At 34.2% G+C, this 14293-nt stretch overlaps 1 protein-coding gene across 5 annotated transcripts; it reads left to right on the top strand.

The window, feature by feature from the left end:
• Positions 1–1027: 1027 nt before the first annotated feature.
• Positions 1028–13159, top strand: LOC100796336 (WAT1-related protein At5g07050). Of its 5 annotated transcripts, XM_041005814.1 has the most exons (10): positions 1028–3245; positions 3611–3681; positions 8170–8267; positions 10763–10930; positions 11144–11206; positions 11391–11507; positions 11614–11848; positions 12048–12206; positions 12313–12464; positions 12740–13159. In XM_041005814.1, the coding sequence occupies exons 4-10, from the start codon at positions 10785–10787 to the stop codon at positions 12846–12848; spliced, it is 981 nt and encodes a 326-aa protein (XP_040861748.1). In that variant the 5' UTR covers positions 1028–3245; positions 3611–3681; positions 8170–8267; positions 10763–10784; the 3' UTR covers positions 12849–13159. The 5 variants fall into 5 exon arrangements, with proteins under 5 accessions (XP_040861748.1, XP_040861747.1, XP_040861746.1 ...); XM_041005813.1 differs by having other exon boundaries at positions 1028–3681; XM_041005812.1 differs by lacking the exons at positions 1028–3245; positions 3611–3681; positions 8170–8267 and having other exon boundaries at positions 9396–10930; positions 12748–13159.
• Positions 13160–14293: the final 1134 nt, after the last annotated feature.

Below are 14293 nucleotides of genomic sequence, written 5' to 3'. Positions count from 1 at the left end.
ATGGAATTCTTCCGGAAGAAGCTTCTTCCGGAAACATTCCGGATGACGTTCTTCCGGAAGTTGTCTGTGAGTACTTCCGGAAGACACAAATTATTCTTCCGGAAGAAGATTCTTCCGGAAACTTTCCGGAAAAATTATTTCCGGAACTTTTCCGGAAGAACCTTCTTCCGGAAGAATAATTGCTGAAGGACAGTTTCGCCACTTCACTGTTTGCTGGGTGCCCCAGCAATAATGCTGGGTGCACGTAGCAACTCCCGTGTTTATTCTATTAAACTATGAGGCCCACATCGATCAAGCAGCAAATTTGGTGAGTGCTTGGATCAGTTTCTAGCCCAAATGTAAAGTGGCTACAAAGGCAGCACCAATGTCATTTTTATCATTTGTCACTATTGTTTAAGTGATAAACTTTTGATGTGTACGTGACAGATTCCATTTTTAATAGGCTGAAAAGGTTGGAGCACCAAAAAGCGAAAATCCTAGAGCATAAAAAAATGTGTTCTGAAATACTATAGATTAAGTTTCTTTCATTGTCACTTTATTCTAGAATTGACTTTAATTAAAAATATTTTTGTAAAAAAATAATTAATATATAAGAAATTTTAGATTTGATCTTTTAAAAATGACCAAGTTACTTTTATATGTGTGGACTTTATAATAAGAGCCGAAGACAATATATCCAAAATTAAAGATATTATTTTAAAGAATTATTCATAATTTTTCTTTAATGCTTCACAAAGTATTCAAGAATGAAAGTATGAAAGTCGGAAGTTTTGAACCTTTTTGTCGTCGTTCTCCTTATTTTCAATTTTCCGACAAACGATTAGATGGAAACTAGCTGTACGTCAGGATATTTAAGATTCATTTTTTATCTGAGTCTCAATTTGCCTCTAATGCATTAACCCACTTAAGAGAGATAAGAAATATGATTTATATTTAAAAATAAAGAAAAAAATAGCCGACATATACTGTCCATGTAATTAATTATCATTATCATTTTTTTGATAGACAGAAAATAAAGGCCTAAACTAATTACAAGGAGGACGACGAATGCCCATGTCATCAGACATATTGCAGATGTCGTTCTTAACATCTGTCGGAAGGGGGGTTGCTATTTTGTGCCATTGCCAAGTTCCTGCCCCCTGAATATCACGGAGGGTTAGTTGAACATCTTGAAAGTGAACGTAATCAACCCTCTCACACACATGACTTGCCAACCCGATATCTAAAACCCTCTTGGAGAATGGATGAAGCTTTGAGAATTGATTTCCAGGTATAAGAGGAGTTGTATGTGATATTCCTTGTCAAAAAAAGATGGAGTTCCCGTGAAGATATGTGCTGTCCAGCATATCAATCCACAGTTTATGATGCTCATTAATAAGGCTCCAAACATGCTTGCCTAGCATAGCCACGTTTGCTTCTCTAGACGTTCTAATTCCTAAACCTCCCTCTTTCTTGAGTCTAGCTAGTCACAGATACCCTGGCTGATCCATTCTGCATGGTATAAACTGGGATTGAGTTTAGAACTGATTTGGCCAAGCTCACCCTACCCGTCCTGTTTAACAATTTGGATTTCCAACCTGCCAATCTCAAATTTATCCAGTCCATAATAAAGGCAAAATCTGCCTTCTTTACACGACCATACAGAAGAGGAAACCCCGAGTAAATTGCCAACATTTAAGGTGTGTGTGAAACCAAGAATATTGGTAAACTGAATAATATAACGGTTGTCAACATTCTTAGAGGTGACAAACTTGGAAATTTGAATATTAATTTTCAACCCAGAAGCTTTACCGAAATTATGAAGGATTTGGTGAACTAAACGAACCTGATTCGGTCAAGCTTTAGTGAACAGGAGACAGTCATCAGCAAAAAGAATAGATGAGAGAAAGCCGGCCCATTCTTGAAAATTCAAACTGGTTTCCAATCACCTTTGTCAGCACTCTGCTGGATCAGAAGAGCTAGCTTTTCCATACAAAGAACAAATAAATAGGGAGACATGGGATCCCCTTGACGAAGGCCCCTTGTGGGAGAGAAATTATGACACACCTCATTGTTCCATTTTAGTGATAAAGAGGTGGAGGTAGTGCAATTCATGATGAGATTGATGGTACTAGAAGGTAGGCCGAATTGAGCAAACGTAAGATGCAAAAAATCTCAATTAACTTTGTCATAAGCCTTCCTAAAATCAACTTTAAAAGGGATAAATCCTTCCTTTCTGATTATGCATAAAATGAATGGTCTCCTATGTGATCAGAGCATTATCACCCGAGCCCCTCTCAGGGATAAAACTGTTATGGAACGGGCCTATAAGGTTATTCAAAAAAGGCCTAATGCGCTGGTCAACTTTAGGGATAGAGACAATGAGAGTCTCATTCAAGACAGGATTAATATCCCTCGTCACAAAAATCTTGGCTACCATCTCCCAAATGTCATGACCCACAGTATCCCAGTAAGTTCAGTGAAAAATAGGTTGGAAGCCATCAGGACCAAGGGCTGTACAAGGACTCATAGAGAACAAAGCAACCTTCACTTCATCAAAACTAACAGGCTTCAATAGATCCTCAAAAGGACCTTGCTCAATTCTGGGAATGTTATCCCCTTCCACGCAAGAAGGATCACCCTGGCAATTCTCCTGGAAAAGCTTCTTGAAGTAAGAGATTGCTTCCCTCCTCAGAACATCTTTATCATTAACCAGATGCCATTGAACAAAAGGCTTGATACTTTGTTCCTCTTGCGCTTGATCGGGGCCTGAGCGTGGAAAATTTTAGTGTTTCTATTGCCAAATTTGACCCACTTTTCCCTTGATTTCTGATACCAAAGCATCTCTTTCTGGGCTAAAACTTCTACATGATGACCCTGGAGGGTTTTCTCAAGCAAAACCATGTCTTAAGTGTGTTTAATATCAAGCTGTTTGTGAACTCCTCTCAGTCTGGCTTCAATTTGATGTTTTCTACAAAAAATATTGCCAAAGACCTCATCATTAAACTTGGTTGAATCCTCCTTCACATATATCAACTTGTTAAAGGTGTCTCAAACAATTGAGCCATAATCACAATGCATGGACCAGGCTGCCTGAAGGTAGAAAGATTTCAATCTTTTGGTTCTAGATTTTGAACAACTCAGCATGATGAGGTTGTGATCAGAGTTGGATGAGAGGAGTAATTCTGCCAACGCATGGGGGAAGAGGATACACCAGTCAACATTCGTCATGCACCTATCCAGCCTCTTATGGATATGCCCTCCAGGTAAATAAGCCTCCTTGATACTACTAAAAAATGATAATTTTACAATGCATATTTTAAGACGGTTATGCGAAATCATCTTAAAATGTGACACAGTGACAATTTTATAATCAATTTTATAATCAGGGAGTGAAATTTGTTTTTTACGACACACATTCTAAGGAACCGTTTTAGAATGTACGATGGTGACAATTTTGTAAATAAGCTCAAAAAAACAAAGACAGTTTTTCGTGATAACCGTGGTCATTTTATACTCCCCTAATTACGAAATTGTCACCGCGTCCCATATGAAATCCCTATCTACCTCATTTGTAATACATATGTTGTCATGCCCTCCGTCAACCAATTTCTGTCGATCCCTTCGCCAGCCTCTCTGCCGTCAACTCCTCAGTTGCCATTTGTGCCCTCCATCACCATCACAGCACGTGCTGCCTTACAGGTAAGTAATGTTATTTGTGTATATTTGGTTGTTGTTTTATACGTTGAGCTGCTAGCTTTGGGTTTTTCTTTCGAGTGTCTAATGAATGTCGTTATCATCATCATTTGATCGTATTTGTTTGACTTTGTAAAAGTTTAAGATACAAACAAATGTGACATTTCAGTTGATATTGAAGTATCAACTGGTTACCAAAGTCTGACTATAAAGCGAATAAGGTGCCCTTCTAACAAAGTCCATCTGTTTATCCTTTTATATAATTATATTAATAGTATTAATTCATAATTATATTGTATATGTTATGTTTATGTGTATGTGCTTGTGTGAAGTAGCTATATGTAGGGACATGATTTTCCATCGTTGCTCTGTTGGTCATATCATGCACCTTCCTAATCCCAATTGTTGCCTCCTTTATTAGCATGTAGTTAAAGACAAACGAAAATGAATGTATCGATTTGTACAAGTAGTATATAAAACGATAAGATCGAGTATCGTATCCACAGAGAATTTGTTTCACTCAGACGTTGTACATCCAGTATGCAAACATTTATAGAAATTAAAAGCAAGATAAATATCAAGTTGAATTCTGTACTAAGGTCTATTTGAATATAAACTAAAGTATCTAGGATTTTAGAAGTGAAAACAGTCAAGTAAAAAGCGTTGGGTTGTTCTACTGAGTTCCTCTTGATGTTATTATGCATTTTTTTCTATTTAACGTTATCCTAGTGTTCTTATGCTGAGAAATAACTCAAACCAAGATCCCTCTAGTGAATGAGCTTAACTCTATTTAACTCTCGTCCTTGATCCCTCAACAAATTTAGCCTAAAAGAGTTACATTAAGTCTATAACATAATATGAACTAGATCACTGCACTCCATTACTAGACATACAGATTTCTAGCTTGCTCTCTCAAGTTCTAAGGTTTTAAAGCATTTTCCAATGTTCAAAATCCTAACTATACATACAAATGGGTGATCAAGCCACAATCATGTAAAAATAAGCATAGATAGAGGTAATGAATACATAAAAACAACATTAAATAAATAGTGAAAGAGTATTACATCAAAGGTTCAGCAGAACTTTCCAACCAAGAGACTTAGTCTTCCATTACAAGAAATATGCTCTCAATATAAGGAAGGAACAAAGTTTAGTGAAAGAAAATGGCAAAGAATGGTTGAGGATGTCTCCTCCAACCTCTAAAACCTTAATTTCACTCCTCTAACTTAAGCCCTCTTAGCTGCTCTCTCTTTGTCGCTTCAGCTTCCCTTTGTGCTCTGTTTTTCGGCTCTCCTTTAGTTTTCGCCAACTTCAGTATTTTAATGGCTCTTGGACCTTTCAGATTCCAAAGGCTCGTTTAGCGAGACTGGCTCGCTAAGCGAGAGTAAGTGAATTTTGGCTTAGCGAGCTGAACGCGCTAAGCGTGAAAAGGGACAACGACCTCGTTGGACGAGCTGGCGACGTGCTAGGCGAGCACATCTCTGACTGATCCTCTTCTAGGGTTTCCCAACCTGCTAAGCGAGCTGTATGTCTCGCTTAGCGGATGCCACTCGTTAAGCGGATCTTCCGCGCTTAGCGAATTCATCAGCTACTTGAGTCTTCTCTTCTTTTGGTCTGAAACTGAAGTGGCTTCAACAATAATTCACAAAATGAGAGTATCTACTCTATAAAATCACACTAAACATGAAAATATGTACAATTCCTACAAAAAGAACCATAAATTGGAGGTAAAACACTAATTCCGTGCAAATATTCAATGCAAAACTAAGTCATGAATAACGACTAACAATGAACATAAGGGATTACATAGGAGTGTCCTAAAAGGAAATGGAACACGGTTTTGATCAAAAGTATGCTTGTACATTAAAATATAAATTTATTGGGGGGTTAGATAACTTGTTGGAGGCATGTTGTCCACGTCTGGTGAAACCAAAATGGGAATTCTCCAATTCTATAAGAATTCACAATCACATAATTAATTACCAAACCACGAGAGTGATTCAATGTAGCTGAACTCGATAACCTCAATAATTTTTTATAAATGCCTGCTGTAAGTATTGACCTAACTTTTATCCCAACTAGCCTAGTGCAGAAATACCACTGCCTCTGTTATAGGGAGATAATTATACTTTATAATGAAAATTGATATCACCAATACATAACCCTTGTATTTGAAACTTCCATTACCCTCAGAAACCAATATAAAAGCATTCAGAAGATAATTTGAACTACTAATCCAATTGTCTCAACCGTCAACTTCGTAATTTTAAAATTCAATCAAGATCGATAATTTAAATTACTAATCCAATTTTTTCCTCTTTGGTTTAGGTTAGATTGATTGTGTCATTAGATCAGATTATACCTATAACCACCTAGAAAGAGGTTAAATAAAACATGATTTATTTCCAACTAAAAGTTTATACCAAAATAGAATTTTCCTCTTATAATAGATATACATAAAATGACATTCTTTCTCCTTACTCTAACCAAAATGATAAAACTCTACTAAGTCTATAATTGTGCATAAAATGTCAAAGGATAATTCTTTTCCAGTTTAACAAATAACTTGTGGATTTTGATGCGAGTTTCAACAACATTAACTTTAATTCAAATTTGCATGTGCATCCTATCAGTTGCATTTATGTTATTGTTTTCCTCATTCATCGTATATGTCACGTTAACACCATTACACCATGAGCATAAACTTAACAACGATTGACAGTTGAGACTTGAGATTATATATGCATATGCTCTTTCTGTTGCTGTAAAAGTGGGTGTGATCCATGCCCAAAAACAACCGTTACCTTTTCACTCACTCAAAAAGTTACCAAGTCTAACAAAAAAAGCTTATTTACTACATGTCCATAAAGACTTTAATTTTCATCATGCACGATGAAAGGAACTTGAGATTGATGAACAAAGAACACCCCGATACACATTAAATAGACTTAAAAGATATAACAGGTTGGGACCATGTAGTATCAATACAAAAAATTTCAGTTTGACAATTTCCTTATAAATTGAGCATATTATATAGCCAAAATATATTTATCTGATGTAACTAAACTAATGAAAGTGAAGACAACAAACACCAACTCGGAGTGGCGGGAAAACACTTAGAATTAAGTTACAAGTTCATTATATGAGATAAAATTAATTAATAATTTTGGTGGTTGGTATCATACTAGGATATACCATATACCCAAAGGATTTGTACCAGAATGAAAATATGTTGACCTTGGATCATGCTTTCACATGGTGCAACCATAGGTCCCACGTACAAGACTTAGTAATCTTGGTAATTGGAACATTCTAGCATGGTTTCCTATATAGAGATTAATCTCCTTAAGCAATAGGCTATTAACATCAATTGTCACACACATGCAGTCTTGGAACAATAGAGTTAGAGCTACTTGGGTGGTGTGGTGCAATCTTCATTGATTCTGGTAGTTATGAGTGGAAAGAGATCAAGAGTCTTGGGTGGTGTGGTGCAATCTTCATTGATTATGGTAGTTGTCAGTGGAAAGAGATCAAGAGTCTTGAGAGATCGAGTGGCGCAACATGAAGATGCTTGATTATTATCAGCATCCACAAGTGTCCAACCATAGTTCCAGAATGCCATCTCTTCATTCTCCACCAAATTACTTTGAGGGTTATGCACATTCCATTTGCAAGTCAATGGTTGTTTTGATGATGTGTTTGAATTATTGCTGGTTAGAAAATATGACAAATTAATTATGCTTACATTTCTTATAAATTATATACATAGAACTACATTATAAGTTCCTGAACTATTTAAGAATTTTATTAATTTCATTAACCCAAATAACACATTTTCTAATTAAAATCCTTTTGAAATTCTTATATTCTTTTATTTGTTTCCTCTCACTTCATCTTCCATTCAAATGAAGTGTTATTTATCTAGCCACAAAGAGCAGTTATGCTCGTGATCATGATGATGTGAACGTCCATTTCATGATTCTATTCACATTCTAACGAATAACAAATATAATTAATTTATTAGTTTAAATCTGTTCGATAAAAATGATTTTGAAAAAAAATAAGTAACGGTATAGTCAGCAAAGTAGAGAATCTCAAATGATTGCTAGCTAGTTTTGAAGTAACAAATCATCCATGAAAGTATAACGCCTTTTTCCACAACAGACAGGGACAGATCTAGGAAAAATATAGAGGAGAAACAAAAAAAAAATTAACTGTGAATGGATACTAAAAAAATTATTATATATATATATATATATATATATATATATATATTTATATAAATATATATATATATATATATATAATAATTAAATTATTAACGAAAAGGAAAAAATGTTAGGCGATAAGTTTATTTTTATTAGTATAGTCTTTTGTTTTATAAAATTTAATTAAACCATTAATATAAACACTATACGTAAATGGATACTAATACTATGCATTTTTTTATTACATATATTCTTTTATTAATTAGCTGTTTTTATTATATTATAGGTGCAAAGTACTATTTACCAGTTTCATCAATGATTAAATTCAACTGAAAAACCTAACTTAGAGAATCCAAGTCCAATTCCAATTATATCAACAGAATGGTATATTTTTTCTTTCTTTTTTGTTACATATATTTCTTAAGTAGTTTGATATCATTAAATTACTTTTTTTGTATTTTCTATAATATTCTGCATTTATGAGAGGTTAGAATGGATAATGACATTTATTATTTTAACTTATTCTACTACCGGTACTATTTATTCTTAAAAAAGTTCTATCTAAATTTTGTTGTCAAAAGTTTCCAAGAACAGATCAATATGATAATTGGATAATGTCAGGGGTGTGCCTATGTCCAAGGGCTTGACCAGTTAGGTAAATGTTATTTCATGGCGGTAGTTATAGATAAATCAAAGTTGAATTACGGTGGAATCACTTGACGACGAGTAAATATATTATATATTTGTTGTTGAGATTATTAGTGTTGATTAATTGAAAAACAATCAAGTATATATTTGAGAAATTTTGTCCTTAAAGGTTAGCTGTTAAGAGGAAGATCTAAGGTATTTATTAAGTACTCATTGAACATCTCATACTATTGGATGTATTATGACTTAGGCATCCGCTAACATAAAACAAGTTCCTTACATACTATAGCTTTTGAGAGTAGATATTCCAATAACTGACACTTTACTCAGTCTATTTGTTCAATCCCTCCGGATGTAACCCTTTCTAAAATTAACATCAATAACTAGCTTTGATATAAATTGATAAGCAGTCAAATACTTAATTGGAAAACCCCTCTAAAATACAACTGTCAATGGAGAACCAAGCTACTTAAGAATTATATCCAACATTTCATACCTTTTGATGTGGGGTTTAGACATCTTATAATACCCAGTAAAATGCTTCCATATATATCTTGTTCAGGATTCTGCACAATTTCTAGCTAGAAGAATCTGAAAGTTACGGCGTGGAAGTTATACATCTATTACTATTAGTATTTATAAGTAAAGCTAACAACTATTATATAGTTAGCGGCGCAGTATAGCACAATCTAAAAAGGAAAGGCAGAAAAGTCTAGAATCAAACCGCCTTTATAAAGAAGACGGTATAACTAAACTTTATCAAGTTGTGAATTGTGATGCTGCAAATCTAAACCAATATAATCAAAAGTACGTAGTCAGCACTGAGTTATGGATATATTGTCACATAATTATATATCTTTTTTCTTTTGTGTTAAAGTACAAGTGTGAGATAAAGTTTCACATTGAGTAAAAGTAAAAAAGCTGAACACTAAGAAAAAAACTCATAAACTTTAAGTTTTAAGGTTTTGGGTTAAAGTGTGGTGTCAAATTTAATTATTCGTGACTTTGAAAGGAATAAATTGACCGAGATTGGTGATGTACTCCCAAAAAGTTGCTCGAACATTTGGGTTAGGAGACTCATGCACCGCTGAACACACCCATTTTTTAGAAAGTGATGCATTGACGTGTAAAGTCAAGGGAGAAAGAAATTGTTGGAATCCCTCTTTAATTGGAGAGGTTTTAGAAAATTCTAAAACTTTCTAAAAAAGTGTAGAAATTTTTAGAACTGAAGAACTCTAGAGTAATGTAGAATTCTCAAAGCTTGTGAAAGAATGTGAAAACCTTTAAAATATTCTGAAGATATATGTAATCTTCTGAAACCCCGAGTGCTCTCTATGAGTTTTTGAAAGCTTATTAAATATCATATAATAAAAGTTATATGAAGGATAATTTTTAATTGACGGATAATGTAAAAATTATAACAACATTGTGCATAGTCATTGAACTATAGAATAAATTGAATACAGAAAATGGCTACCATTCAAGAAAAGTTGAACTAATCTTTCGTGCAGGGAGATGTCTTTTCAAAATTAACCAAAGACAAAAAAATAAGAATTTTCCAAATCAATGAATGATCATTAGTCCTTCTTATTTATATCAGCATTCATTAATTCAAATAACATTTTACGAAAGTATTTTCTTTCAAAACATGAAAGGGCAAATGCTTTTTTTTAAGGAGAAAGGACAAAAGCTATATATTATATATATTTTCATTAATAAATCACCTTTAAAAAAAAAATCCTATTGCAAGAATCTACGAGACAGCCTGAGAAGTGACAGCAAAAATAAATAAAATAGAGTGGAACAAAGATTTTTCGAGGGTCAGCCGTATTTTTCAGCCATATATATGCCCAGATATATAATATCACTATAGAAAGTCAAAATTCAGTTATTTAAATTGGCTCCACGTGTGAGGTTACTTTATAGTTCAAGACACACAACAAATTAACTCAGTAAAGATAATATTTACTTATTGTTTTGGTTAAGAAATCTTCAACCTGCAGCATTTTTCAAAAATTTCATAACATATACTTTCTTGTATTCTCCAGCCACACGTCTATTTTGAAGTCCTAGTCAGGAGTTTTTAGTATATCCTGTGGGAATTTTTCATAACTTCTATATTATATTTTTGTGTTGAACATCCTTGAAATCTTGTGAATAAGCACAGGAAACAAGCCAATCACTGAACTTATAATGGAACAGAAAAGATGTTCTTTTGTGACTAAATGCAGAGATTTCAAGCCACACCTGCTCATGGTCTTAGTCCAGTTTGGCTATAGCTTCTTATATCTCATCACTAATGCCTCCTTCGATCATGGGATGAACCCTTTTGTGTATGTAACCTATCGGCATATTCTGGCTGCGGTTTTGATGTTCCCTTTTGCATACTTTCTGGAGAGGTACATATGCATTTGCATGATTCTCTTCTATGTGGCATGCATTTGCTTGATTTGATTCAAGGATGCTTTAAACAGTGCACCATTGCTGTATTTTATTATCAAATTTAGCACTTGCACTCTTGATCAATTTCAATTTATTTTGACAATTGAATTTAGTATGATCCTTTAAGTTTTATCATGTATCTGACTATAAACTTTTATGCTTTCTTGCAGAAATGCAAGACCAAAGCTGACATTTTCTCTTTTCATGGAAATCTTTGTGCTTTCTCTGTTAGGGTAAGGATAATCCATGCTTCTTATTGGGATAAACCAAAGTCCCGCATCAAATAGAGATGATACCAATACTTTATTTTGGAATTATTTATAATCGATGTGAGACTTCAATTTTCCAAATACTTTTACTTCAGTTCTACACCATTTGGAAGTGTGGAGGCTCAATTTGTCCCACTTAAAATTTCAGGGTTAGTTTAACTATTAATATGCACTTTGCAAGCCTGAAATACACTAATCCAACCTTCATTGTTGCAATGCTCAACACCATACCTACCCTTACTTTCGTCATTGCTGTGGCATTCAGGTTCGCTTAATTATTTATCTACATGATTTTGGAGTTCTTAAACACAAGCCATACTATAATATTTACCTTTCTTATTTGATCCCTAATAGAGTTGAGTTAAATGCAGGTTTGAGCTTCTCGATCTTAGAAATTCTCGAGGAATAGCAAAAGTTTTAGGGACCTTGATCTCCCTAGCTGGTGCTTTGATCATTGCACTATACAAAGGAAACCTTATGAGAAATTTGTGGCGTCCACTAATTCATATTCCAGGAAAATCTGCTGCTATCAATGAGAGCTGGTTAAAAGGTTCACTTCTTACAGTTTTGAGCTGTGTTACATGGTCTATATGGTACATTATGCAGGTTTTCACCTTAACCCAGTCATAACTATTAGAAGTTTTATGTGTACATTTTATACATCATGCATAAAGAAATAGTAGTAGCTGAATTCAATATATATAAAAAGACATAGTTAAATAGTTTAAATAATGGTTTTTATTCTTAATTTCTTATTGCTGCTGGAAATTATCAATTCTGACATAGTGTGATTGGGGAAATTCAGGCAGCCACTTTGAAACGATACCCTGCCCAATTATCACTCGTGACGTGGATGAGCTTTGTTGGAGCAGCACAATCAGCTGTTTTCACAGTTATAGTAGAACACAACCGTTCAGCATGGACTATAGGGCTCAACATTGATTTGTGGTCTACAATATATGGTGTTAAGTATTAATAAGCATTTGATAAAGAGTACAAATTTTTGCACCAAAAAAAAGAGTACGAAATCTAGAGTACTAAGTTCTAACAATATCAATCATTAATGGCAGGGAATTGTCGTTGCTTGTTTGATAACATATGTTCTACTATGGTGCACGGAGAAAAAAGGACCAGTTTTTGTCACAATGTTTAACCCTCTTTCTACTATATTAGTGGCATTTGTAGCCTACTTTATCCTTGGAGAGAAACTTTATTTGGGCAGGTAATAACCGATTCCTTATAATTTTGAATTCTCTTTTCAAAATGACAAAGCCATGAAATGCAGATAAATTCAGAACATGAACAATAAGCACGTGTACAAGTTGTTAGCACACAAGGATTTACATACAGCTTAATCCATGAAATACAGCACGTAACATTGTTTATTTATTTTCTTACTGGGCCCTAAATTAAATAAAATCATGCACAAACACATCCAGTATTCCTTGGAATGAGAATTATAATTCTGAAATTTGCTTCTCATGAAATCTTCTTCAGCATAATAGGAGCATTTACAATCATCATTGGTATGTACTTGCTACTGTGGGGCAAAAGTGAGCAAGAGGTTTCGCAGTGCAGTACTGAAGATTCAGGATGCAGAATATAGTCAAGGAGATTTGTGGTCATGTTTTTGGCCAAACATTTTACTGCAAAACCAACTCTGCTAAAGACTTGTTGCTTTCCAATCCTCCGAAGTCATATGCTAAGTTAACTAAGTAGAATTTTCGTATTCGATATGTTTTTCACATAATGATACAAGTTATCACAAATACCTTATACAAGCATAACCTTAGAAGAAATTTCCTTTTAAATTTCAAAGGAATCGCTACAACAAATTATAGAAGAATTTATACTAGAAACTATGAAGGAAGTGGCTAACAGGGAAATTTGAGATGGACATCAATAATTTTCATGCCATTGCGTATATCAAAGAATACTTCTAGCCTATTCTAACACAAATTACATGTTAGTGTAATTGATCTCTTTATTATGTTAAAATAAGAGTGCACGCTTGTTTTAATGTAATAACGAGATGTTCGGTTTAGGCAAAGGTTGGAAGTTACATGGAAGTTACTAAAACTTCCATCAACGGTTGGAAGTTACATGGAAGTTACTAAAACTTCCATCAACGACAATTTTTAAAAATAAATAACTTCCATCAACCGCCAATAACCACCTGTTCTTTGATTATAAATAATCATCCTGGTTCAGAAAGCATAACATGTGAAAAACTCACAAGACCAAAACAAAACTCTTGAATTATAATCTTCTGATTTTATCCGATTGAACAATTTTGGTTGAACCCCGAAATTTGATTCAATCTGAAAGTGTTTATACACGACTTCAGATTTATCCAGGATTATCTCGATTTTCAAAATTAACCAACAAAAGATTGAATCAAATTTTTCGAGATGACGAACGATAGTTCGAAGATGACAAGCAAGTTTGCAAAGTTGGACAAGTTTGAAGGGCAGGATTTCAGAAGATGGCAGAAGAAGATGCACTTTCTCTTGACAACATTGAATGTGGTGTATGTGCTGAGTACACCGATGCCGGTGTATATGGAAGGCGAAACTCTGGATCAAACAAGGAAGCGTTCGAAATGGGAGAACGACGATTACATTTGTCGTGGACACATTCTGAACGGTATGTCTGACTCTCTCTTTGATATTTATCAAAATGTTGAGTCTGCTAAGGAATTATGGGACTCTCTTGAATCCAAGTATATGGCAGAAGATGCCTCAAGTAACAAATTCTTAGTTAGTAATTTCTTTAATTACAAAATGATTGATTCGAGGCCTGTTATGGAGCAATATAATGAACTGCTGCGGATTTTGGGTCAGTTTACTCAACATGATTTGAAAATGGATGAATCCATTGCAGTTTCATCTATAATTGATAAACTACCTTCTTCTTGGAAAGACTTCAAGCATACCTTGAAACATATGAAGGAAGAGTTGACTCTGGTTCAACTCGGCAGTCATTTCATGATTGAGGAGTCGCTGAGGGCTCAGGAAATTGACAAAGTCAATAATAAAACCGTAGCAGGTT

The sequence above is a fragment of the Glycine max genome, chromosome 10, assembly GCF_000004515.6.
Source record: "Glycine max cultivar Williams 82 chromosome 10, Glycine_max_v4.0, whole genome shotgun sequence".
Classification (NCBI taxonomy): Eukaryota; Viridiplantae; Streptophyta; class Magnoliopsida; order Fabales; family Fabaceae; genus Glycine; species Glycine max.
The sequence above is the reverse complement of the archived record's forward strand: the minus strand, read 5'-3'. Positions and strand labels throughout refer to the sequence as shown.